This window comes from Alosa pseudoharengus, unplaced genomic scaffold, assembly GCF_046254945.1.
Source record: "Alosa pseudoharengus isolate Yale_2024_CS ecotype anadromous, Long Island Sound unplaced genomic scaffold, YU_APseudo_1.1 YU_APseudo_1.1_scf_7, whole genome shotgun sequence".
Taxonomy (NCBI): domain Eukaryota; kingdom Metazoa; phylum Chordata; class Actinopteri; order Clupeiformes; family Clupeidae; genus Alosa; species Alosa pseudoharengus.
Genome location: NW_027468859.1, coordinates 25116058 through 25142690, shown reverse-complemented (window position 1 = coordinate 25142690; position 26633 = coordinate 25116058). Strand labels below are relative to the sequence as shown.

General features: G+C 43.4%; 1 protein-coding gene and 1 long non-coding RNA gene across 4 annotated transcripts in view; both read right to left on the bottom strand.

Moving 5' to 3' along the window:
- Nucleotides 1-1127: 1127 nt before the first annotated feature.
- Nucleotides 1128-9569, bottom strand: LOC143110066 (uncharacterized). 3 transcript variants are annotated; one of them, XR_012984040.1, is made up of 5 exons: nucleotides 9209-9569; nucleotides 7955-8035; nucleotides 7611-7643; nucleotides 5434-5538; nucleotides 1128-2862 (listed from the first exon to the last, which is right to left on the bottom strand). It is a non-coding gene; the product is annotated as an uncharacterized LOC143110066 (long non-coding RNA). The 3 variants fall into 3 exon arrangements; XR_012984039.1 differs by lacking the exon at nucleotides 1128-2862 and having other exon boundaries at nucleotides 5309-5538; XR_012984041.1 differs by lacking the exons at nucleotides 1128-2862; nucleotides 5434-5538 and adding an exon at nucleotides 6492-6627.
- A 1824-nt stretch (nucleotides 9570-11393) lies between these two features.
- The window catches only part of LOC143109445 (pleckstrin homology domain-containing family G member 1), a 45896-nt gene continuing 30656 nt past the window's right edge, over nucleotides 11394-26633 (bottom strand). The window contains exons 8-17 of the mRNA XM_076272181.1: nucleotides 25525-25707; nucleotides 25110-25205; nucleotides 22853-22939; nucleotides 21553-21586; nucleotides 21086-21220; nucleotides 20850-20872; nucleotides 20516-20701; nucleotides 20160-20273; nucleotides 16894-19459; nucleotides 11394-15281 (exon numbers count right to left, since the gene is read on the bottom strand). Of these exons, the coding sequence (XP_076128296.1) occupies nucleotides 14275-15281; nucleotides 16894-19459; nucleotides 20160-20273; nucleotides 20516-20701; nucleotides 20850-20872; nucleotides 21086-21220; nucleotides 21553-21586; nucleotides 22853-22939; nucleotides 25110-25205; nucleotides 25525-25707 (4431 nt within the window). The 3' untranslated portion in view covers nucleotides 11394-14274. The remainder of the gene's footprint in view (nucleotides 15282-16893; nucleotides 19460-20159; nucleotides 20274-20515; nucleotides 20702-20849; nucleotides 20873-21085; nucleotides 21221-21552; nucleotides 21587-22852; nucleotides 22940-25109; nucleotides 25206-25524; nucleotides 25708-26633) is intronic.

Sequence of the window (26633 nt, the reverse complement as noted above, 5' to 3'; positions counted from 1 at the left end):
AACATGTGGCACATATTTTGATACAGGTAATGATAACAAACTTGTTTGTCAAATTTGAGACCTCCAGCTGCTTGTATGTTGTCAGGAGGCGGAGCCAAAGATTGGAAAATGTAGATTTCTAGGGGGCGCTATAGAGTCTATGAATGTGTGAGGTGTGATTTTACATATCTCGTATATTTTATGTCATAGATAGATGTCACATGCCAAATTTAGTCTGTTTATGAGGTATGCAAGTTAGAAATGCTAACCCTAGGTTTAGATGGCCATAATTTGCATAGGTCAGACAGGCCTAGATAGGATTACACCAGTTAATTCAAGATAGTACCAACATATGGCACATATTTTGATATACGGGATGATAACAAACTAGTTTGTCAAATTTAGGACATCTAATGACTTGTGTGTTGCCAGGAGGCGGAGCCAAATATAGGAAATATTGGATTTCTAGGGGGTGCTATAGAGTCTGTGAATATGTGAGATGCGATTTAACTACACACTCAAATATAGCTGCTTGTGTGTTGTCAGGAGGCGGAGCCAAAGATTGAAAAAAAAAAGGATTTGTAGGGGGTGCTACAGAGTCTGAATATGTGAGGGTTGAGTCCATTTCACTATATTTTGTGTCATCCAAGGATGTTACATGTCAAATTTAATCAGTCATATTCTAGTTAGAAATGCGAAACCAATGTGTACATGTCCATAAATTGCAAAGGTCAGACAGGTCAGATAAACTTACACCAGTAATTTTCAACTAATAACATGTAGCACAAATTGATATAAAGGGCATAGAAATTGGCAACTGGTTTGCCGTATTTGAGACCAGTAGCTGAGTTTGTATTGCTGTAGCTTCCTGGATGTGTGAGGTCATTTCACTTTGAGGTTTCTGAATGTGTGAGGTAATTTCACTCCGATCCCATATTTACTAACCCTAGGTTAATAGGTCATAGGTTAGACAGGCCTTTGTAGGGTCACACCAATTACTTCACAACATTAGCACATATAATGCATGGGATGAAAACAGACTTATCTGAGGTTAATTTAAGCCTTGACCTTGCTGATGAAAACCAGAGTGCAGTCAATCAGTGGTCCAAACATATAGAACCAGTACAAGTGAAAGACAATTCAAGTAATTATTTACATGGAGAGTCCTTTACTATCAAAGATGCTTTAATGTACATTGATACATGAAGGGGATATTGAAGTACTCCCAAAGTCCCAAAGAAGGATGACAATACAATAGTATTATAGTCAATTAACATTATTCAATAAAGAATATGGTTACAATTTCAATCATGATTTAAGGAAATTGACTTTCAAAAACTATTGTAATCAGTTAGCGTTTTTAAAGTGATTATGGATTTTTATAGTCTAAGAGCAAAAATAGTAGTACTGCTTAAGCCTATATGATGCACCAAAGTAAATAGGAATGTTGGACATGTCTTAATTCATATTAATTGACATCTACAGACTATAGGCTTTAAGGAAATATATGGTTTAGATGGTCAATTCAGCTGTCCCTTAATAGTGTAGGCCAAAATGTATTAGCTGAACAAAATTCTTCTAAGTTACCCTAGCAACAACCTAGCAACCAACATAAGAACCATAGCAACAACCTAGCAACCATATTAATTACCCTACCAACAACCTCACAACTACCACCACAATGTCAACCGAGCAACCACCATTGCAACCAACATGATTAACCTTGCAACCAGCATAGCAACCACTTTATTTGGAATAGCAACCACCATATCTACTCTAGCAACATCCTAGCAACCACCTGTACAATGCCAACCTAGCAACCACTTTGATAGTCAACCAACATGACTAACCTCGCAACCATCTCAATTACCCTAGCAACCAGCCTAGCAATCACTTAATTTAGTATAGGCACCACCATATCTACTCTAGCAACACCCTAGCAACCTTCTCAGTTACTCTATCACCAACCTAGCAACCAACATGATTGCCCTATAAACCTGCATAGCAACCACCATATATCCCGTAGCAACACCATAGCAACCTTCTCAGTTACCCTAGCAATAGCTTAGCAACCACTACCATAGCAACCCCTATGTTTCACAAAATACCTTTAGAAAGCATCCAGGGTTTCCCGCAGAAAATTGGTTAGTCAAAGTGATATGGTGGGGTGGGGTGTTCTTGTTTGTGCGATACAATAAAGACTCCACCATACAAACTATACCACACTATACACATTTTTACAAATACGAACAGTGAATTAATGTGTGCAACTTTAACAAACATTATACAAACTATACAACAATGAAGTGGAAAATAATGCAAAAGAAAGAAAAACAACATTTTCAAAATGTGCAAACATAATCACAGTCACTGCTTATGGCAGAGCTGACAGCATCGCTACAGCCATACTCCTTGGTTTAAAAAAACACAATTCAAGGGCCCTTTGATAATTGCACTTTTTAACAAGTGCGGACCATTTATGCTTTCATGCAGGCTATCAGACTGTTGCCCTGCAGCCTGTTCTGCAAGTCTATCTTGATCTATACATGGAGAGTGAATGAAGTTTAGATTATTTTAGACTTTTGTGTAAGATGTGTAAGATTTACACAAACAATGATAAATAAAGCGATGACACCACCCGCTGCAGACCATAGGATGTGAGAATGCGCTCCACAACACAGCTGTAAATGGAAGCAAGGACTGAGGTGTCAAGGCCAGCATGCTTCAGCCCCTTCAGGAAGTGGACAAACAAGGCCTTGTTTACATGCTCGCTGTCTTGTTGTTTGAAGAAAGACACTGCTTTAACAGCTCCTTTGTGTAGGTGTCCTGTTGGAGTCATATAATGAAATGGAATGCATACATCAGGATATCAGGAGCGAGGATCTGTGAAAACATAAGTAGAAGAGAGAAATTTAAGATATGTTTAGAACATTTTGAGCTCCAACACAAAGGCAAAGCAGTTTCAGCCATGCAAACCATATATTTTCTTAAAGCCTGTCACTTGTACATGTGAGTTAACAGACTAGTACATGGCCCACCTTCCTGCAAACTTTGGAGGACATAAATGTATACATGACACTATTTTGTATTGTCAAAGTCAGTAGAAAGGTGGGACATGTCTTAATGTATATTAATTGACATCTAGAGGCTATAGGCTTTCAGATAATATATGGTTTAGGTGGTCAATTCAGCTGTCCCTTAATAGTATAGCCCAAGATGTATCCGCTGTACAATGCGTTTCTCGATCTACAATATGGGCCTATGTACGCCTTATGATGCACCAAAGTCAGTAGGAAGGTGGGACATGTCTTAATGTATATTAATTGACATCTAGAGGCTATTTGCTTTCAGAAAATATATGGTTTAGGTGGTCAATTCAGCTGTCCCTTAATAGTATAGCCTAAGATGGATCAGCTGTACAATGCGTTTCTCGATCTACAATATGGGCCTATGTACGCCTTATGATGCACCAAAGTCAGTAGGAAGGTGGGGCATGTCTTAATGTATATTAATTGACATCTAGAGGCTATAGGCTTTCAGAAAATATATGGTTTAGGTGGTCAATTCAGCTGTCCCTTAATAGTATAGCCCAAGATGTATCAGCTGTACAATGCGTTTCTCGATCTACAATATGGGCCTATGTACGCCTTATGATGCACCAAAGTCAGTAGGAAGGTGGGACATGTCTTAATGTATATTAATTGACATCTAGAGGCTATTTGCTTTCAGAAAATATATGGTTTAGGTGGTCAATTCAGCTGTTCCTTAACAGTATAGCCCAAGATGTATCAGCTGTACAATGCGTTTCTCGATCTACAATATGGGCCTATGTATGCCTTATGATGCACCAAAGTCAGTAGGAAGTTGGGGCATGTCTTAATGTATATTAATTGACATCTAGAGGCTATAGGCTTTCAGAAAATATATGGTTTAGGTGGTCAATTCAGCTGTCCCTTAATAGTATAGCCCAAGATGTATCCGCTGTACAATGCGTTTCTCGATCTACAATATGGGCCTATGTACGCCTTATGATGCACCAAAGTCAGTAGGAAGGTGGGACATGTCTTAATGTATATTAATTGACATCTAGAGGCTATTTGCTTTCAGAAAATATATGGTTTAGGTGGTCAATTCAGCTGTCCCTTAATAGTATAGCCTAAGATGGATCAGCTGTACAATGCGTTTCTTGATCTACAATATGGGCCTATGTACGCCTTATGATGCACCAAAGTCAGTAGGAAGGTGGGGCATGTCTTAATGTATATTAATTGACATCTAGAGGCTATAGGCTTTCAGAAAATATATGGTTTAGGTGGTCAATTCAGCTGTCCCTTAATAGTTTAGCCCAAGATGTATCAGCTGTACAATGCGTTTCTCGATCTACAATATGGGCCTATGTACGCCTTATGATGCACCAAAGTCAGTAGGAAGGTGGGACATGTCTTAATGTATATTAATTGACATCTAGAGGCTATTTGCTTTCAGAAAATATATGGTTTAGGTGGTCAATTCAGCTGTTCCTTAACAGTATAGCCCAAGATGTATCAGCTGTACAATGCGTTTCTCGATCTACAATATGGGCCTATGTATGCCTTATGATGCACCAAAGTCAGTAGGAAGTTGGGGCATGTCTTAATGTATATTAATTGACATCTAGAGGCTATAGGCTTTCAGAAAATATATGATTTAGGTGGTCAATTCAGCTGTCCCTTAATAGTATAGCCCAAGATGTATCCGCTGTACAATGCGTTTCTCGATCTACAATATGGGCCTATGTACGCCTTATAATGCACCAAAGTCAGTAGGAAGGTGGGACATGTCTTAATGTATATTAATTGACATCTAGAGGCTATTTGCTTTCAGAAAATATATGGTTTAGGTGGTCAATTCAGCTGTCCCTTAATAGTATAGCCTAAGATGGATCAGCTGTACAATGCGTTTCTCGATCTACAATATGGGCCTATGTACACCTTATGATGCACCAAAGTCAGTAGGAAGGTGGGGCATGTCTTAATGTATATTAATTGACATCTAGAGGCTATAGGCTTTCAGAAAATATATGGTTTAGGTGGTCAATTCAGCTGTCCCTTAATAGTATAGCCCAAGATGTATCAGCTGTACAATGCGTTTCTCGATCTACAATATGGGCCTATGTACGCCTTATGATGCACCAAAGTCAGTAGGAAGGTGGGACATGTCTTAATGTATATTAATTGACATCTAGAGGCTATTTGCTTTCAGAAAATATATGGTTTAGGTGGTCAATTCAGCTGTTCCTTAACAGTATAGCCCAAGATGTATCAGCTGTTAATGGAATTAAATTATGTGAGGATGCACTCCATAACACAGCTGTTAATGGAAGCAAGGACTGAGGTGTCAAGGCCAGCATGCTTCAGCCTCTTCAGGAAGTAGACAAATGAGTAGCCAAACAAGGACAATCAAGGCCTTGCTTACATGCTGGCTGTCTTGTAGTTTGACACCACTCTCCTTTCTGTGAGTGTTCTGTTGGAGTCATATAATGAAGTGCAATCCATACATCAGGATATCAGGAGCAAGGATCTGTGAAAACATAAGTAGAGGGGAGAAAAAAAGACATAAAGATATGTCGAGAAAACATTGCAGGACCATCCCTAAACAACACATCAGGACACCTTTCTTTCCTTTTTCATTTGATCACTACTGCAATTCATAGACATATGTTGTATACAGGTGAGACAAGGGTAATACCGATGTGGGTATTTATGCAATTATAGAATAGGCTACTAAAATATAACTCCACAACTTCAAGTGTCAAGACTGTAGTTTTGGAGGAGTATTTGTAGTTCTTATGCAGGAAAATCAGTATAGGCTACTTTGGACATTAAAAGCTGCATGCACTACGTAGTACACACATGCGTACAATGCATTATTTTGGAGATAGAAATGTTGTACTGCTTTGTTTTTCTGAAAAACGGTAGTAGCCTATAACAGAATTTTTTGTCACATGAATTACCCAGACCCAAAGAAACAAATAGCTTATTACGTGAAACTGACCTGCTTATAATTTAATGTCAAAGACCATCTCAACTAATTGAAAAGCAGGATTGTATCACCATCACACTCATTCTGATAATTTAACCATAACGTGTCGTGAACAATGATTTATTTGGCTAATTATCACGTATTTGTCCACGTCTTTTACCATTATAAGACATTGAATTGTACTAAGAAATTGCTCATTTCAATTACCCAGACCCAAAGAAACAAATAGCTTATTACATGAAACTGACCTCATTATAATTTAATGTCAAACACCATGTCAACTAATTGAAAAGCAGGATTGTATCACCATCGCATTCATTTCGATAAGACATTGACTAAGAAATTGCACTAATTTCGCGTGATTCTAGTTGTTTTACAGCATAAAGGAGTTTTAGTCAGGATAACTATCTCTATATTTTGTTCGAAACAACAAAAAACAACAACATTATTATTATTATTTACTAAATTTACGTAGTTTAACTTACCTTACCCCACACGGCCAGCTCTACGATGCGTTTCCACTTTCTTGTGGTGGCGTGTGTCACATGACAGCAACCAGCCTATCACACTGGGGCTCTTATACGGGGCTCTTCGGCGTTTTTCGAGCATTTTCATACCTCATAAAATCTGCAGATGACACAGCAATAGTGGGGTTAATACAGAATAGCGAGGAGACCAACTACAGGGCCTGGGTGGATCAATTCGCGAAATGGTGTAGGTCCAGCTGTCTTCTTCTAAATATACAGAAAACAAAGCAAATAATAATAGACTACAGTACAGAACTGGGAGCCAGCCCCCCCAGTGTATGGTTAAAAATGGTGAGGATGTTGTGATTGTAGTCGAGTACAAGTACTTAGGCACAATAATAGATAATAAGTTGCAATGGGACAGTAATACCAACACCATCTATAAAAAGGGGCTGCAGAGGCTGCATTTTATGTGCAAACTAAGACAATTTAGAGTGGATAGAGATATGTTACTTTTCTATCATTCATTTGTGGAGAGCATGCTATTTTTTTGTTGTGTTACCTGGTATTTCTCTTTGTCAGTGACCAAAAAGAAAACAAACTGAGCATGGCCAGCAAGGTTGAGGGGCAAAAACTAGACAGTATTGCTACGACCTGTGAAAGAAGGGTGTTGATGAAAGGTCATGCAATTAATAGAGATATGTCACATCCCATACACCAGGTTCAGGCTACCTTCTTTCCAAACAAATTGAGCCAGTTGGTAATTCATTCCAACTAGCATTATATTGATGAACAAGACGTTACCTGCAGGACCATGCACTTTCTTTCCAGCTGGACTATCACAGTATGCACAACTGCACTTTATCATTCTATACATGTGTAGTGGGGTCTGTGCCTTCTGCCCTGATGTTGAGTGTGGGGGTGTGGTAGGGTGGGGGCGGTTGCGGTGAGGGAAATTCTGGTCTATATTCCGTCTTGTATTCAGTCTTGTCTAACTGTCTACTGTATGGCGCAGAACAATTTTCTGAAAGGACAAATAATAAATCTATCTATCTATTATTTTAGAAGATTTTGGTTTGATTTTGGTTTGAACACCTTTCTACGAAAATCAAGCTTGGGATAAAATAATTATACACTACTCACCCTGGGGCTCATATAGGGTTTTTCCTCTAGACCCTGCAAGTGGCAATAAAGACAATTTAGACCACCATGGCGTAAAGTATATAAGCATACTTAAAATGGAACAAGTACAAAAAATCATATACAGACATAAACACAATCATACACAATCATAAATTTTTCGCCTGTTGGACAATTCAACCATCCACACTCATCCCTCTCCTCCCAAGGGACATATGTATCTCTTTGCATTCAACGTAGTTTTCAACAACAACAATAACAAACAGCAACAAAGCTTTTCTACATATGGGTGTAGAATTTTTGATAACATATGGCTCCTTTTATCCTAAAGAATGTCTAATACATACCGACTGGCTCATCAAAACAGGAAAGGCTATCCAGACCAAGTCCATGTAGATCCTTCACAGTTGAAAATGAAGAGGCCTTATCTGAAAAAGATCAATAGAAACCTTACTCTAAATACCCATCCAAGAACAATTACTATGTGTTCTCCTTTTCTTCAGTAGCAAATACACTGCCCATGAATCAGAAATATATTGGTGTCCCAATATAATGTTTACTCATAACAGCTGGCAATAGTGATTGCATGCAGATAAGTAACCGTGCAGCAAGATTGTGTCAGCTTAATGTTACAGTTTGTGGCATGGGACAGTTAGGAAACAGTAGGTGAATGGCGTGGGTCAGCATAGGAGACGGTAGACGAATGGTGCTGGACAGTAGGCAAGAGGCAAAATATAGTAGGCGAGTGGCGCAGGACAGTAAAGGAGACAGTAGGAGAGTGGCATGGAACAATAGGAAACAGACACGTCACCAACAACAGTGCGAGTGGCCTACTGTAATTACTGCTATTATCATTATTATGTATTATTATCAATTTGTTTTGTTATAGGCTAGACACACATTCCATATTCACTGTATAGGCTATTTCTGTCACTGTACACGTCATCTGGAAAACTTGCCTATGTATTTAACTGTTGTACATAATTAATCTTGATCGTCTACATAACTGCTTCTTTGCACTTCTGGTTGGATGTCAACTGCATTTCATTGGCTCTGTACTTGTAGCCTACTCTTTTAAATTACAATAAAGTTGAATCTAATCTAAATCTAGCTTAATCTAATCTCTAATATTATGGGCCACACACATTGCAATTCTATATTGAATTAAACCCCTCTCTTAATCAGGTTAAAGAAATACAATATTATATTATAAGTGAATATCTAACATCCGGAGAACTGCTGTATCAAAATACAATTGTTTTATACCTGATATGTGGCCTAAAACAATGCCCGTTTCGCAACGAAATCTATTCACGTTCATCATGATTATCGATTATACATGCCTGGCTGATAGGCTACCTCCCAGCTGTTAGCTGTAGCCCACACTAACAATATTACGCTAATTTACACAGACAACAGCTGTTTTACAGATTAATGTAACATTACATCATGCACGTTAGCTAAATTATAAGTTGTGCAAGCCTACTCTGAATTCACAGTATTGCCCATGCATAGGCTACTATTTCATGTTAAATCAACTTTAAAATGTTTTGCTCAATTGCTAGCAAAATAATCATGCTAGCGGCAGTAGCAAGGCTCACCTCATTTCCCATTTGGATTCTTCTTTTTTCTCCGTCCCTGCTCGGTTATTGTTTCTGGATTCTGGGGTTCAGGCTTCTCAAACTGCTAGCCAGAAGGTGGCTCCTTCTAATCCACAACTCAAAACAGGCTTAAGAGTGTGAAACTGCACGTCAAAAGCATCAAATAACATTCTCCCCATTTTGTGAGGTCAGGCTTTTTTGACAGATGACGTGGTTCTGTTGGCTCGTTGAAAGCGAAATACAACGTGATAGTAACACGATAATTACGTTTTGCTCAACACGTTTTTTAACAAGGAAACGTGTTACACAACACGTCCCAATAGATTAATTAACGTGACAGTGACACGTTCAGACGTGAGACTGGGTTGCACACACACACCATCTTGAGATGGAGAATACACGGGAATGAATGGAATGATAAAGGCCACTACATCTTTATCTCTACTGCATCTGCCCTGCCCACCACCACCTTTACCACACACACACACACACTTGCAACCTGGTTTTGGATGGATTTTTCTGTAGTGTTCATTATTACTATCATGTCCTAACCAGGTGCACTACCACCATGACACACACTTCATATCACATGGGCAGTCCCTGCCCTGTCACTGCAAGTGCCTCATGCTTATACATCCTGAGTACATTCATGTGGATTATTTTATATTGATCCCCAAGGGGAAACTCATAGGTCCCAGTCAGAGTTTCCGCTAGAAAAAAATGGTGCCGGTCAAAGTGACCGGCAGAGGTTTCGTTTTGATGATATGCCGGTCAAATATCCTATTATCCCTTCTTAATTAGTAAAATTGAGGGAAAACTGGATACAGGCTATGTAGCTTAAAGAATGGTATAATCAGGCTGTATAGAAGAGTCAAATTCGTTCGTTGTTTTAAAAAGGCTAGGCTGTTTGTTGCTGCTACCCACGTTATCTCCAGTGGTGACTGTTTAACTTGCACAGATGCGCACACACAAGAATGAGCGCTCACACCACACCACCTAATGCTATGCCTCTTTATTTGATAACAATACATTAAGAAATGTTTCCTATTCTGGGAAATGTTTAGGTTCTTTTTCTTTCGGCCGCGGTTCAATGATACCGTTTAATTGTGCCAGAAATTATCCGCGGACCAGTAATCGCCTCGTCGAGGAGGCCCTAACCCTGCAGATGATCATAGACCGAGAACGCATAGGCCTACTGTATGCTTTGGGTAAAGAACACTTTATGTCGAGTGTAGCCTACACGGAGAACGACAGTGTCTTGGAGCGGCCGCACCCCCCGCAACTCCACTTCCAATGTCACTGATTCCGACAGATACGCCCGACACTTCTGCTTTTTATCTGGTGGTGGTGGAGTTGACCGGACATCTGAGGCTTCAGACGTTACCAATTTATCATCATCCATCGCGTCTGGCCTCTGAAAAAACGTTTAAGGCTAGTCTGCCTGGGACTGGCCATGTTTGAACCGCCTTGTTCGTTGTTGGACGTTTTAAGCGTGCGCTTCCTATTTGAAATGCAGCATATGCTATGCGTGTTGTTTAATAGCTTACTTTTCAAACGGTAGAGCCTGTTTATTTAAAAACACAGCCAGAGGACGTATAATATAGGTTTACGCAATAAGGCTTAGGCCTATTCTCAAATTCAGATTGCGTTAGGGGACGGGATTATTAGCCAATTTCAATCGGACAATTTGACCGGAGAGATTTAATTTTGTCGGACATTTAATTTTTTTTCCGGCCAATGTCCGGTAATTACCGGACAACGGAAACCCTGGTCCCAGTAGCTTAAGACATCACACACAACATACACTACAACATAAACAGGATGATAAAATAACAAATCCACATGACTAATAAGGACAGTAAAAGATACTAAATCCACCTGTTTATGTTGTAGTGTATGTTGTGTGTGATGTCTTAATGTACTAGGACCTTGAATTTCCCCTTGGGGATCAAAGTATCTATCTATCTATCCATCTATCTAATCCCAGTAAAAACTAAACGGTGTTGGGGCATGGCTAATTTTGTCAGGGTGAGGCCTAAATGAACCACGCCCACCTACAGTGAATGAGTTTGGTTTTAACCAGGCTAAGCTAGGCCTAAATAAAACAGCAAATTAATGAGGTCCATGCATTTTGTTACACCTCCTTCATCACACACAAAACAATGATGTTATTTTAAGTCAGCTTTTATTTATTGCCTCAAATACATTTCTTTCTTGAGCGATGACAACTAGGCAGTTAAAAAAGTACAGTACAGTAAGTTTCATTTAAACTTTAAATCTTTGCGGAGCAAACCTAGAGCATGATACCAACAATCCTAAAATGTACATCTTTACAAAATGTTAAAACGATAAATGATAAAATGATAAAAATGAAAAAAGTGCAAAAAGAGGTGATTTAAACCAAGGATTAACAGTCCCCACCTGTGAAACTTAAAACAACATGTACATATGAAAACAACCATGAGAAATAAACATACTTCATATCATATTCCAATGTGTTTGGCATATTTACATTAATATTAACATTAGGCCATGACATTGCTATTATTCAAAAATGTATTATTTCATAATGGTAAAAAAAGAAAATCTTTAACAGTGCTTAAAGAACAAAAGGTAAAATTCACAGTCAACACATGAACCAAATTTGACACAATATTGAAGAGGAAAACTATTAAATAAATATTTGTCGGTATTATTTATTTTTAATTTACAAACTTGGGTTATTGATTCTATTCCAGGGCACCGGGCTTTTTTTCACGTAAATAAATACATTTTCAATTTATTAAAACTAAATTGTGGGACATAATGTCATGTGTATCAAACCAGAAGTGACCAGATTGTGTGAACATGCTTAGAAAAAAATTGCAGTGTACAGCTACATGATTTTGGAGATGAAAACAGTCGATGTGTGACTTACTTTAAACAAAAGTTGACCTTTACATTTAGTGTGTGTAGGGTTGTAACACAGTGCCACCAAAATACAAGCCAAGTCTGGAGTCTGAAGCCAGCCAGACCACCACAAGATACACCATGTGAATGAGGGTGCATTGCATGTGTATGTGCGTGGGTTTTAAAGAACATGATATGAAAGTGACTGCTGAGCATTTTGGTTGAAGTTGTGTGAACAGGAGGATGGTGATCAGTAACTTTTACAACGGTGTGACTGTTGGAAGTGGAGGGGACTGAAGCAAACAACAACAATAACAACAACGGAAAAGTCGCAGCAGACGACGCATCAGAAAACATCTGACGACGTAAACCTTCATCCAACCTAATCCATCCTCCTGGTCCCTCAGGAAGGCTAACGCTTCAGAGGAAAGTAGAACGCCTTAACAAGTACTGCCTTGGAGAGCTTAGGCCAACTCCAGTTAAACTATGCACAATTTGGAGCAACCTAAAAAAAATATTGCTATCTAGATCACAAAGTTTAAAATAGATGGCGACTATTTAGTTCAGGGGCATCTGTAAAGTTTTACAAGGGTAAACCCCCCCTAACTGCACATAGACGCTTCATGAACGCATGAAGTTGAGGCTGCGGAGATGGTCTGAAGACTACATCTTTGCAAGGAAAACTGAACTGACCCACTACTGACCAGCTCTACCCTAAAATGAGTGTGACTAGGAACAGACGCAGGCCGATAAATCTGACACACTAAAATGACGCAGTTTGTTTTCTGTGTTTTGTTTCAGTTCTTTTTTCAGTTTTTTTGTTTGTTAATAAGCTGATCTGACTTTTCTTTATGCAATAGGTGGATGCAAGAGTTTGCACAAAGTCTACTGTTGTACATTAAGAGTCACCTTTGTCAAATATTCCTACTCAAGTTGATTCCTACTATGAGGGGGGATCTTCAATCACTTAAATAGGAGCGCTAAAATCTTCGTTTAAAACTTCAGCTGATAAATAGTGTGCTATATAGCAAGCCCCAAGGGAGCGCTAAAACGATCCTGTCACAAAATGCATGTTTGTTTAAGGATTGCATCTGATAGGGTACCAAGTCTAGCTCGGCTAACAACATGAGATCTAATATAGCATCTATGTACAGGCTGCTGAGTACATTAAAACTACAGCTTAAAACTGCTTTTTTAAGCCTCGTCCCTTTAAACCATGTGTGTATCACTTACACAGACTTCTAGACCAGGTAGGATTCACTGGCTTAGGTGCCCTTGCAAATGTCTAGAAACTATACAAGTCCAGGTCTAAGAGTCCAAGTACAAGTGTCTCAATCTGTGATTTGCTTTGTTTTCTTTCAAATGAAATCTGCAACTGAAACAGCAGATCCAGTCCTTAAATATACATCTTTTTTTGTGCCTTGTGTGTGTGTGTGTGTGTGTCTGTGTGTGTGAGTGTGTGTGGCATAGAGAGTGAGGACTTCTTGTGAGGTTTTCTCAAATTAAGATACTGTGAGAAAGTAAACAGTTAAATAAAAGACACAACAAATACATATTTTACACACACAAACACAAACATAAAGCTGATAATTAGCAGATATTTTATCCTAATACTTGCCCTGCATAAGCAAAATGTGGGTTTGAGTGTGTCTAAAAGATATACCATGTCATGTCTCATCCAAATAACCAAAGGTTGAGTGCCAAGGTGTCGGTGTGTTATCAGTTGTGTGTTCTATTTCAGTGTATTTGGTGTAAATATGCAGTTTGTTTTTTTGTAGTTTAAATATTCTGTGTCTTGTGTGGCATTCCCATGTGTCTTAGCTAGCATATGGACACTAGATTGTACAAACACCTTGCTATAAGTATATTCCTCTGTAAAACATAGTATATGGTGACAGTGTACTTCCACCAGATGTATAACTAAAGTCAGTTTGTGGGCTGTTTAGTAGTGTGTAGTTGTGGGCTTTAGTAGTGTCTAGTGTAATTTATGGTGCTCTGTCTCCATTGTGTTTCCTTAGAGTGTGTGTGTGTGTGTATGTGTGTGTGTGTGTGTGTGAGAGAGAGAGAGTGTGTGTGTGTGTGAGAGAGTGTGTGTGTGTGTGTGTGTGTGTGTAGCCCGTACAGTATGCCCCTAGCAGTATGCTTTTGGGTGGCATCGTGGCTGTAGAGCGCACCCTTCAGGCGAAACTGCTAGAGCTGAGACACTGGAACTTGTCGCGGAGGGACTGGACAATGTTCTGCTGAGCCAGGCTCTGCTCGTGGGCCTCCGCGTCGCTCCACATGTAGTCGTTCAGGTGATCTCGGCCCATTTCGGCGGCGGTTCCGTGTCTGCTCTTGACCGGGCTGCAGGGCAGACTCTTGGCCAACGACGGGCGCCTTCGGTCGCGCTCCGCCTCGCCCTCGTCCTCCGAGCGGATCTCCACGTAGTCGTCGTCGTCGTCGTCGCCGTTGTCGCGGAAGTTGGCCAGGTAGTTCTGCGTGGCGGTGACCGTGCCCAGCGGCTGCTGACCGCCACGGTTCAGCACCAGCACCTGCTGCGAGTCGCACAGCGTGAGGTCAGAGGTCGCCGGGGGGCACTCAGGCAAGCTGTGCTGCCGCGGGCCGAGACCTCGTCCATTCGTCGCTTGGCCTCCGCTCGACCCCGTCTCCTGCTTGCAGTTGGCCACGCCCCCGCTGTTCTCCTTCTCGGGCTGCTCGGCCAATGAGGACGAGGACTGGCAGCGCGTGTAGGGCGGGTCCTTCAGGGCGCGTGCCGTGGTCACCCCCAGCGTGGCGTAGATGTGCTCGGGCTCGTCGTCCCTGGCGGGCGTGGACACGCAGCTGCTCCAGCGCTGATTGGGCGGGCTGGAGGGAGAGGGCGGGAGGTTCTTGAGCGCCGGGACCGACGTGGCCTGCGCCATCCTCTGAGGGGTGGACGTGTGCTGCTGCAGCTCAGACCGCTGCTGCTCGGGGATCTCGCGCGTCCAGGACAGGAAGTCGGCCAGCTCGCCGTTGCTGTAGGTGCAGTTCAGCCAGGCGCCCTCGAGGGTGGCGCTCTCAGGCAGGGAGGGCGAAGAGGCCAGGCGTGGAGCGTGGGGCACCGACAGTCGGCCCCCTGGCATGGCCCTCGGAGAGCCGGAGCCTGCTGGGGCCTCCTTAAACATGACCTGGTCATACAGAGTAGAGTACTCTGCGATCCGCGCTCCTGCAACAGACAGAAATAGGAAAAAGAAAACCGTCAACTCAAGTCACATTTAAATACTATTTACTATTAGGTATTTAAAAATAACAGGAGTTATACTAGTGCTTTCCGAATCCAAGTAAAAGTTAATCAATTTGCGATTAAAATGATTGAGAATAACATAATAGAATAAGAGTTTAAATAAATATGATATAAAACATTAAATAAATTAATAAAACATATAATCAATAAAGGTTAAGAGAGACAGAAGGTTACAGAAGGGGAGAAGAGGAGATGGAGAGAGACACAGTTACAGGGAGAGAAAAATAAATTGTGATGGGACAGTGTTTGAGTGTACTAGAGAGGAGACAGTGTTTGACGGTGTTTGAGTATACTAGAGAGGAGACAGTGTTTGAGTGTACTAGAGAGGAGAGACAGCGTTTGAGTGTACTAGAGAGAAGAGAGTGTTTGAGTGTACTAGAGAGGAGAGAGTGTTTGAGTGTACTAGAGAGGAGAGAGTGTTTGAGCGTACTAGAGAGGAGACAGTGTGTGTATTAGAGAGAGGAGACAGTGTTTGAGTGTACTAGAGAGAAGAGACAGTGTTTGAGTGTACTAGAGAGGAGAGAGTGTTTGAGTGTACTAGAGAGGAGAGAGTGTTTGAGTGTACTAGAGAGGAGACAGTGTGTGTATTAGAGAGAGGAGACGGTGTTTGACTGTACTAGAGAGAGGAGAGAGTGTTTGAGTGTACTAGAGAGAGGAGAGAGTGTTTGAGTGTACTAGAGAGGTAAGAGATGTAAAGAGCTATAGGAAGGACCAAATACGGTATGTTTACAGTATATTAGGGCTGTCAATCGATTAATTTTATCGAATTAATTACATACTCTGTGATTAATTTATCTAAATTAATCGCATTTAGAATTTTTGCTGTGAAAGTATTTAAATATTTCAATTCAAATGAGTCATTAAATAATCAGCATTAGTGACATTAAAGTTCAAAAACTATTTTATTATTATTTTCACTGTTCAAATAATGGCCATAATAATCTATGATATGACCTAATATTCTGAGGAAATGAATTCAAAAATGCTTCGGGAATAAGTTTTTTTTCACATACAAGGCATTTCAGGCCACAGATATAAACATAGGGGACACAATGAAAATAAATTAACACTCCCCTCAATGTCAACACTATTTTTTTGCATTGATGTGTGACTTTAGAGTTAACAAACTCCGGTGATATGCAAATTCCTTGCTGCAGACATTGCAGAGGACTTTATTTTAATCAACACTTTATTTTTATCAACACCATCAGGCCGTTTTTTAAAAGTAAATGTTTCAATCAATGATCTAGGCAGCACATTTTCTTCTCTCCTTCATTTTACAGTCTAATGGTTACTGACTAGAACGGCTCGGGGTCAAAGGTCATACAAAATCGATTAATCTGCGTTATTTTTTTTTTTTATCCGTTTTTTTTTTTTTCAAATTAATTAATCAAAATTAATCAGTTATTTTGAAAGCCCTAGTTTATATTACAACAGTTACCATCAGAACACCAGATTCCCTGTTTTATGGCAAAGAATGTAGACCTGTCTACTTCCTGTCCTTCCTATCTACTTCCTGTTTCTAGCACCTCACCTATAGCAGCTCCGCCCTGTTTCTTCTCCTCCAAGATGGCCGCCAGGTCCTTGGGCTTGGAGCGCGAGGTGCTGGGGCCGGCGCTAGAGCGCATGCAGCTGGGCTCCACGTCCATGCTCTTCATTTTCAGCAGCTGGTTGGCCTTCTTGATCTTCTGGCTGTACTGCCGCGCCATCAGGAACACCCGGTTCTTGCCCTTGTCCCCCAGGTCCCCCAGGAGCTGGTCGCTTGCCTCCCCAAGCAGCAGGTCTGGGGGGAACAGCGTCCCCTCCAGCCCCGGGAAGAGGCTATGGAGGTCCCGCTGCATGGTGTCCCGTGTCGGCGCTCCCCCAATCCCTGTCCCTGCTGCCGCCATCGGGGTGCACAGGTCACCCAGCTCGTCCTCGTCGTCCATCCGGAAGCTTCCACTGCTCAGACGGGCGAGCTTGTTGCGGATGCTCTTGACGGTGCCGACTGGAGGGGGCTCAGGGATGACCGCGGTGATGTTGATGGAGGGGATGGGTGCTGGGGGCAGGTGAGGCTGGGTTGGTGGGGTTGTTGGGGGCAGGTGAGGCTGGGTTGGTGGGGTTGTTGGGGGCAGGTGAGGCTGTGTTGGGGAGGGTGTTGTTGGGGGAAGGTGAGGCTGGGTTGGAGAGGGTGTTGCTGGGGGCAGGTGAGGCTGGGTTGGTGGGGTTGTTGGGCGAGTTTGAGCTTGAGCGTGAGTAGGTTTTGGTGGGATAGGATGCACTACATTGGCTGTTGTTTTTGTTGTTGTTGTTGCTGGGGCAATTTGGTGAGTTTGGCCTATTGTTGTTGGTGTAACATGACTCGATTGGGCTGTTGTTGTTGTTGTTGTTGTCGGGGTTACTTGGTGAGTTTTGGTTGTTGCTGCTGGAGGAGCCTGATGAGTTTGGGTTGGAGTTTGAATCAGGGGAGGTTTGGGTGGAAGCGCCTGACTCTGGATCGGCTTGGGAGGGAGTGGTTGGGTCTGGCCAGGGGGCTGAGTTTGTTTCTGCTTAGGAGGGAGGGGCTGGATGGGCTCGGAACATTTGGGAAGTGGCTGAGAGGTGCAAGACTTTAGGGGGGGTGCTCTAGTGCTGTTCTTGGGGGGGTTGGGAGGGGCTGAGGGGTCAGGTTTCGTAGGGGGGGCAGGAGAAGGGGACGGGGCAGGGGTCAGAGAGGGCGGCTCGTCCACCTCGAAGGAGTACTCCCTCCTCAGTTCGGGGATCTTCAGGCTGGGGATTTTAAAGGTGCAGGGTGGACTCATGGAGCGCGTCAGGGGTGTGGAACCGGCCTTGCCGCCTTTGGGGTTGGCTTTAGAAAGCGGCTTCTTCTGGGGCGAGGATGTGGCCGAGCGGCACTTGGTGGCCGAGTCGTGGGCGGACACTGGGAAGGCGGCAGGGAGCTTGTCGGCTTTGCGTTCGTTGTTGCGGATGTAGTTCTCCAGATCGTTCCAGATGGCGTCCACCTGCTCCGACATCTGGTCGGACGCCGCGCTGGGACGCCTCTGCTGCTTCTGCTGTCGCCCGCTCTTCTCCGAGGTTCCCGTGGAGGACGAAGACGGGCCTGTGTCCGCGAGGACGGACAACGAGGATGTGCTGACGTGCGAGTGATCGTCGTCTGTGACTCGCAGGAGGCTCTCCTCAGAGGCGGACACGCCTAGCCCGAAGCTCTCGTCGATCGAGAGGTCCGTCACAGAGCTGAGGATCGCGCTGTCATGTCCGAGCATCGAGTCCGCTTCCTCGTTTAGTTTTGGGCCTCGGGAAGGTAGAGGAGGCACGATGAAAGTGATCGTATCATAGATCCCCTCTTCCTCGACTATCTTCAGTTCACTCGAGTCCGCAGGTGCCCCCTCCTTGGTGGAGGACCGATTATTCTCAGATGGTAACATTCCACTGGGCTCTACCGCAGCGGGGTTCGACCCACCTTTGACCTGTGCCGCCCCTGAGGGGGCAGGCTTGCTACTGCCACCACCATCACCGGCGTCTGACTCCCTTCGCACGAGCCCCATGGCCTGCAGCTCCTCGAAGCTTATGTTGTCGTAGACATTCTCGATGTCGTCGATGGTCAGCTGCTCGGCCGATGACGAACCTGAGATTTCGTTGCTCGAGGACTCGCCGTGACTACTGTGGTGATGTTCGTCCTCCTTGCCGCTCGTGTGGCTGCGGGGTTTCGTGTTCGCCTCACTCTGCTGCTCGCCCACACTGCTGGCCCGCCGCAGGACGTTTCTGCCCCCTCTGGCCGGGAGGTCCAAGTGCAGCGTCGCTGACGCCGATGTCGTCATAGTCATCTGTTCCACGTGCCAGCTGCAGGGTCGCCCGGGGCGACTGCCAGAGGACGACTCGTTGGACTCGCGGTCACTCTCCTGCTCGCCGCTCGTCTCTGGGGGCATGAACATCTGGTAGATGTCCTCGTCGTCCTCCACCTGCATGGTCTGCTGGCGCGTTGGGAACATGGCGCGGCGTACCCGGTGGTCAGCCCAGATGTTGGGCATCCCCACGTGGGCGTCGCCTGGCGACTCCGAGGGACTGGTCACTCGCAGGGAGGGGGCATGGCTCGGATCCATCTGGAGAGACTCTTTAGCCGTCTGAGGAGGGCAAGGGAGGTATGTCAATCACTGAAAATACTGTTGTCAGTTTCATCCATTTTACTTGTATATCCTTGTAAAGTTTGATATTATTTTACTTGTATATCCTTGTAAAGTTTGATATTATTTTACTTGTATATCCTTGTAAAGTTTGACACATTGTCTTCTTTTGTTTACTTTACCTTCATAATACTCTTAATATTCATAATAATGCTTTATTAAATCTGTAGGTGAAAAGTGATGTAAGATACTAATGACAAAGATTTATCACACTATGTCCTAACAGGATCTGAGCGAGCAACTGTCAATGTTATCTGTCTACACTAAATCCCTTAAATATGCCCTTCTATTGACTCATATTTCTCAATTAAAATAGCAGAGCAAAGCTAGATAGATAGATAGATAGATAGATAGATAGATAGATAGATACTTTATTGATCCCCAGGGGAAATTCAGGAAAGCGAGCGACAGAAAGAAAATAGAAACTGGGCGTCCGACAAAAGTTCTCTCAAAACGTTGCGTTGCATCGCGCTGCTCGCTTTGCTTGCAGTCATGACACTCCAATTGAAAACAATGGAATTCAACGGATTTTATTGCAAATTTTTCGCTCGCGTCACATCCAGTTAGGACATGATGTAAGGGTCATGTGTGTGCGTGTGTGTGCGTGTGTTTGTGTGTGCTAGTATGTGTGAGATGCTACCTGCAGATCTGAATGGTTGTGGTCTCTGAGACGGTCAATGCAGTCCACAGACACTTGAGGATTCAGCCGTTTTCGGCTGCTCTTGCCTGGCACTTTCAGCCTCTTCCCTGGGCCCTACACACACACACACACACACACACACACAGGATAAGAGGGAAATAGTGTTAGGTCAGTCTGCAAGGGTATGCTAGTGTTTGAGTCCAATGTTTTTGTTTGAAGTATGCAAGGGTACGCTAGTGTCCGAGTCCAATGTTTTTGTTTTGTTTTTGTGACCACAAGGACTACACTACAGGAAAAACTATTTTGCACTGACAGACTTGTAGGCTCTCAAGGTCAAAGGTCATGTTGAGGCTCACCATTCCGCTTTCATCCTCATCATCAGCATCCTGCTGGTGAGGTCCCTCTGCGTCCTCCCGGTCACTCAGGTCACCATGGTCACATGGGTCCAAAGACTCATGTGATTGGCTGACCAGGCTACGAGACCGACCAATGGAGCCCAGATGCATCACGGGAGTGAGCAGAGTAGCCCCTAAACTGGAGCGCTGATTGGTGGAAACACAGGAGGGAAACAAAGCCATTATGACTCATAATAAAGTGACCACCAGCCAAGATGATTAAGCTTAATATGCACAAATGTGTGTGTGTGTGTGTGTGTGTGTGTGTGTGTGTGTGTGTGTGTGTTCTACATACCTTTTGTATATCTGGACTGGCCACTGTAAAACATCACAGAGACAAGAGCAATGGGGAGAAAACATTAATCATTTCAACCTCATTTCCATCACCATATGTAAGTAAGGTTGTGGACTGCTAGGCTGGCCAAATCAACTTAATTACTGCATTGATTTCCACAATAAAGCCAACATACAAACCCTGATGTCAACACAGGGTCCCCATAACCACATATCAAAACACACCCACACACATACCAGCTTGTTTAGAGTTCTTCAGTAGTTTGGACAGAGGTTCTGATTTCCTACGGACACGCCGGGGGGAGGGGCCTTCTTTGGGATGGGCGGAGCTTTTGTTCTCTCCGTCAGGACTATAGTGGAAGCCTGGGTGATCTACACAAACACACAGCACACACCAGAACATTAGTTTAAAATGGACTACAAGAATATTCTCCAAAAATACATAAAATACATACATAAAAGGTACATTTTCATACATATAAATCTTTATACCCACACTATCTCTACCTGTACTCATATTACTTACACATTATTATAGACTTAAATAATTATCACAATAATGTAACAAAAATGTAAGATATAAATGTAACTAATAAATAGGTATATCTTTATCCTACCACTACTATTACCATAACTATATAGCTATGGATAAATATACTGATAACTCCATTAGTGACGCTGTCTTTAAAAGTAAGTGGACTTACGAGCTGCATCCATCTCTAGAATGGCTTGTTTGGCCTGGAAGGAAAGTATAACAAGGAAGTATATAACATCACTATGTATTTAAATCCATCACAAGATGTTTACTGGCAAGTGTATACATATGCACCTATTCACTCAGAAATGCACTTATGCCTTGCCTGGAATGAGTCTGCACTAAACCCATCCCACCAATAGAGGGAGACTGCCAGCAAAGCCACAGAGAGGTACTGTAGAGTGAGCTTAAACCATGATAAAACAGAGAGGTGCAGAAAAAGACTCAGTGAATTATACGTGCAACTCATACAAAATAAATAAAATAAATTCTGTATGTTTAAAACGATGCTGTCTAGACGGGAATACGGCCTCTTTTAGCTTTTAAGGTGGGCAGATACGATTTGGGCTATTCATGACAAGTGTCTGGAAACAATGAGTATGATACTAAATGGTGTTGACAGTGTATGGGAGCATGGCTGGCTCTCTTCTAATAACATGCGTGCATCAGTACAGGTAAACTTAGCATCAGTTACTTTTGCTCTTACACCATACACCACCCCTTCCCAGATTTAGATAAAAATCACCTGTGTTTCTTCCCAAATGTAGGCCTATAATACACACATTTTGATGTAATATATATTTACAGGGTCCCAACCCATTTACCCAGACATGTCAAAACCTTCCATGATGTTTCAATGACCTTTCACAGCCTATGCATACACACAATTGCATACTACAAACTACTGTTCCAAAATTTCAGTGAATTTACTGAATTTCAGGTTTTCCTGGCCTTAAAATTGGCCAGTAATTTTAAAATGCCATGACTTCCCCAAAATTCCACTGACCGTGGGAACTCTCTGTTCTGTAAATTGTTATGTAGGTATATTGTGTAATATACGTTTGGCTCAGTAGGACAAGGCGTCTCCTGATTATATAGTATATGTTTTCATTATTAAGTGCAGGATTTGAAAGACCCTTTGTTTTCCCGACAGCCCTGGGCGACGCAAGCCAGTGAACCCCAACCAGGAGAAAGTTGTAAATCTCGATCAGATAACGATGTGTTTTATGATGTTTGGGGTTGTGTATAACAGAGGAAGAAAGAAGCCGGCGGATTATGTGTGTGTGTGTGTGTGTATGCGTGTGCACACACACGTGTGTGCGCGTGCATGTATGCGTGTGTGTGCATGTATGTGTATGTGTATATGCGTTGCGTGTTTGTCTGAGAGTGTGTGTGTGTGTGTGCATGTATGTGTATAAACGTGTCTGTCTGAGTGAGTAAGTGTGTGTGTGTCCTAGGCGTGTTCTAACCTTGGCCGGGATCTTGGCCGGGTGGTTCTCCAGGATGAGTCTCTTCAGGTGCAGGATCCATAAACGCTTGTCCTGCTGGGACTTGGCCTAAGGGCCAAACAGCAAAAAGCACGTCAACACATGACCACTTAGACAGTGTGTGTGTCTAAGCATCTCTCTCTCACTTGCTCTCTTTGTGTGTATTAGTGTAGTGTCTCAGTGTGTGTGTATGTGTGTGTGTGAGTGTGACCGTGTGTGTCTAAGCATCTCTCTCACTTGCTCTCTCTGTATATGTATAAGTGTAGAGTCTCAGTGTGTGTGTGTGTGTGTGTGTGTGTGACAGTGTGTGTCATCTCTCTCTCTCACTTGCTCTCTCTGTCTCTGTATATATATAAGTGTCTCAGTGGGTGTAAGTTTGGGACATCACTGTTTTTATATTTCTGAGTTCGTCTGTGTGATTGTCAGTGTGTGTGCATGTATGAACGATGGACTCTTTGTTTGCACGTGTGTGTGTGTTTGTGTGTGTGTGTGTGTGTGTGTGTGTGTGTGTGTGTGTGTGTGTGTGTGTGTGTGTGTGTGTGTGTGTGATGTTTTTGTGTTTGCGAGTTTGTCTGCGTGATTGTCAGTGTGTGCATATTTGTGTGCTTGTGCACGCACGCATGTGTGTGTGTGCGTGCGTGCATCAAGAGCCGATAAGCTAGCTGATTCAGCCCAAAATCTACCCAGTGGGCTGCTGCAATCTTGTGTGTGTGTAATAAGCTAGCGGTAATAAGCTAGCTAATTCAGCCCAAAATCTACCCAGTGGGCTGCTGCAATCTTGTGTGTGTGTAATAAACTAGCGGTAATAAGCTAGCTAATTCAGCCCAAAATCTACCCAGTGGGCTACTGCAATCTACTCAGTGGAATGCTGCAATCTTTAAAAATGGCGTTCCAGCCACACTCTCCCAAACAAACCAATCAGGTGGCCCATTATAGATGGCTACAAATGATGTCGTCCATGTGGACTGGCTGATCTTCCTAGCAGAAAATTGCCAGTTCATCCACCAATCCACGCAGACAACATATCTTTGTCCGCACCTGTAATCTCCACCTAATTGGCTTGTTTGTGCAGATGTGGGTGGACGTGCTTACATCTGACGGCAGTGTTAAAGATTGTGGCAATGAGAACTAGCTGATGCTGATCCTCTAAACCCTGACCCACTGGTGCGTATGCATATATGTGTGTGCGTGTGTTTGTTTGTTTGTTTGTTTGTGTGTGTGTGTGTGTGTGTGTGTGTGTGTGTGTGTGTGTGTGTGTGTGTGTGTGTGTGTACGAGTGTGCATAAGTGTGTGTGTCTGTGTGTGTGTGCGTGTGTGTTATATTTTGAACAGACAGACAGTTGAGGGGGCGGCTGTCTGTGAGGCAGAGTGATGTATGTGTATGTGTCCATCAGGTCATGTTATCTGTGTCAGCTACAGCCTGTCAGCATGAGGGGAACATGTACAACTACCGGCCTCAGGCTAGAGACACCACCTTCTGCACATACACACACACACACACACACACACACACACACACACACACACACGCATACACACTCGCACGCACACACGCACACACACACTCTTTCTCTCTTCCTCTCTCACTCTCTCTCACACAAACACACACTCAAACACACATACACACACACCATATCACACACTCCCCCCCCCCCCCACACACACACACACTGTCACACCCCCACACACACCTACAGGACATGTCTGGACACATCAGTGCAGGTAGCTGGGTGGGGCTAGGGGAGAGTTCAAGGCGATCGGCCATCCATCACAGACATGGCCTCAAGGCGGGCATTCCACCCTGTGTGTGTGTGTGTGTGTGTGTGTGTGTGTGTGTGTGTGTGTGTGTGTTGGACAGTCAGGCCATCTAGGGTTACACCGAGGGTGTGTCTGTGTGTGTCTCTGTGTGTGTGTGAGAGAGAGAGAGAGAGAGAGAGAGAGAGAGAGAGAGAGAGCGAGAGAGAGAGACCACATTAAGACAGACTAATCTGACTCCATATCCAACACCATGAAGATATTTTTCTAACAAAAATGAAAGAAAATGATTAAGAGAGAAAGAACACAAAGAGAACATGTGAGAGAGTGTGTCAGTGAGAAGTTGTGTGTGTGTGTGTGTGTCTGTGTGTGTAAAACTGAGAGAAAGAGAGAGCGAGTGTGTGTTTGAGTGAATAAGTGAGTGATAGGGTGAATTACAGAAAGAAAGAGAATATGTGTGTGTGTGTGTGTGTGTATTAGTTACCTGGACAGTGTGCTGCAGTTTGGGGTTCTTGTAGTGGAAGACGCTGAAGCTTAGGGGTTCTTTAGGAATGACCTCGACCAGCATCAGATTACAGCACTGGGGGGGGGAGGGGTAGAGATGGGGGGGTTAGAGAAGAGTACTATTTTCTTTCCCACCTCAAACAAAGCACCAGTCTGTCCACACACCTTAATGTGTGTGTCTTAACCAAAATGTATGTATGTCTTTGTCAGTGATAACCATCAGTGTGTGTGCCTTGTATTTGTGTGTGTGTGTGTGTGTGTGTGTGTGTGTGTGTGTATTTGTGTATGTGTGTTAGTGTCTTACAAAAGTATGTCTGCTGTATGCCGTGTGTTTTTGTGTGAGAGTGTGTGTATGTGTGTGTGTGTATGTGTATATGTGTGTGTGTGTGTCTCACCAAAATGTGGGCCTTGTACGTGTATGTCTCCTCTCTCTTCTTGGTGATGAGCAGCAGCTTGTCAAACAGGAAAAGCGTTCTCTCGTTCTTGGCCCGCTGGATGCGGAATGTTCCCTCTAGAACCAACTCTCCGTAACCCACCAGGTCCGGCCCTTTCCAGTTAGTCAGCAGGCTCTGGATCTCCTGCAGAGGGGAACCAACACGGAGTGTGTGGAACGACAGTGGGAGGAAGAGGGGGATAAGAGAGGAGGATGAAGAGGAGAAGAGGAAGGAGAGAAGAGAGGAGGAGGAGGAAATGTGAGGGAAAATGTAACTCTTTGTGAATAATAAAAAAGCCTTGACATTCCACAACTCACTGGCCCTGCAGGACACTGATAACATGATACTGGCCCCTCTTCTCTCTTTCTGACCTCCCCTCTCTTTCCTTCTCTTTCTCTCATTCTCATCCTTTCTGTCTTTGCTAGCTTTCTCTCATTCCCTCCTCTTTCCTTCCCTCATCCCTTTCTCCTCTCTTTATCTCTCTCCCCCCTCTCTCTCTCTGTTTCTCTCTCTCTCTCTCTGTGTTTCAGTGTTGTGTAACTGAGAGTGCCAGAAGAGTGGAAACGGAGCGATGTGACTGTATGGTACCTGTCCTCTGTTTAAATGTGTGTGTGTGCAAGCGCGCGCGCGCGTGTGTGTGTGTGTGTGTGTGTGTGTGTGTGTGTGTGTGTGTGTGTGCCTGTCCTATGTTCAAATGTGTGCGTGTGTGTGTATGTGTGCCTGTCCTCTGTTCAAATGTGTGTGTGTGTGTGTGTGTGTGTGTGTGTGTGTGTGTGTGTGTGTGTGTGTGTGTGTGTGTGTGTGTGTGTGTGTGTGTGTGTGTGTGTGTGTACCTGTCCTCTGTTCAAATGCTGTATGGAACCTGTCCTCTGTTCAAATCTGTGTCTGTGTGTGTGTGTGTGTCAGTACAGTACAGCGTGTGTACCTGTCCTCTGTTCAAATGTGTGTGTGTGTACCTGTCCTCTGTTGAAATGCTGTATGGATTTTTAAAGACACACCATGATGACACACCTGTTTTTGGATTTCTGACAGCTTGTGGGTTTCAGTTGAAATGTGTCTGTGTGGATGGG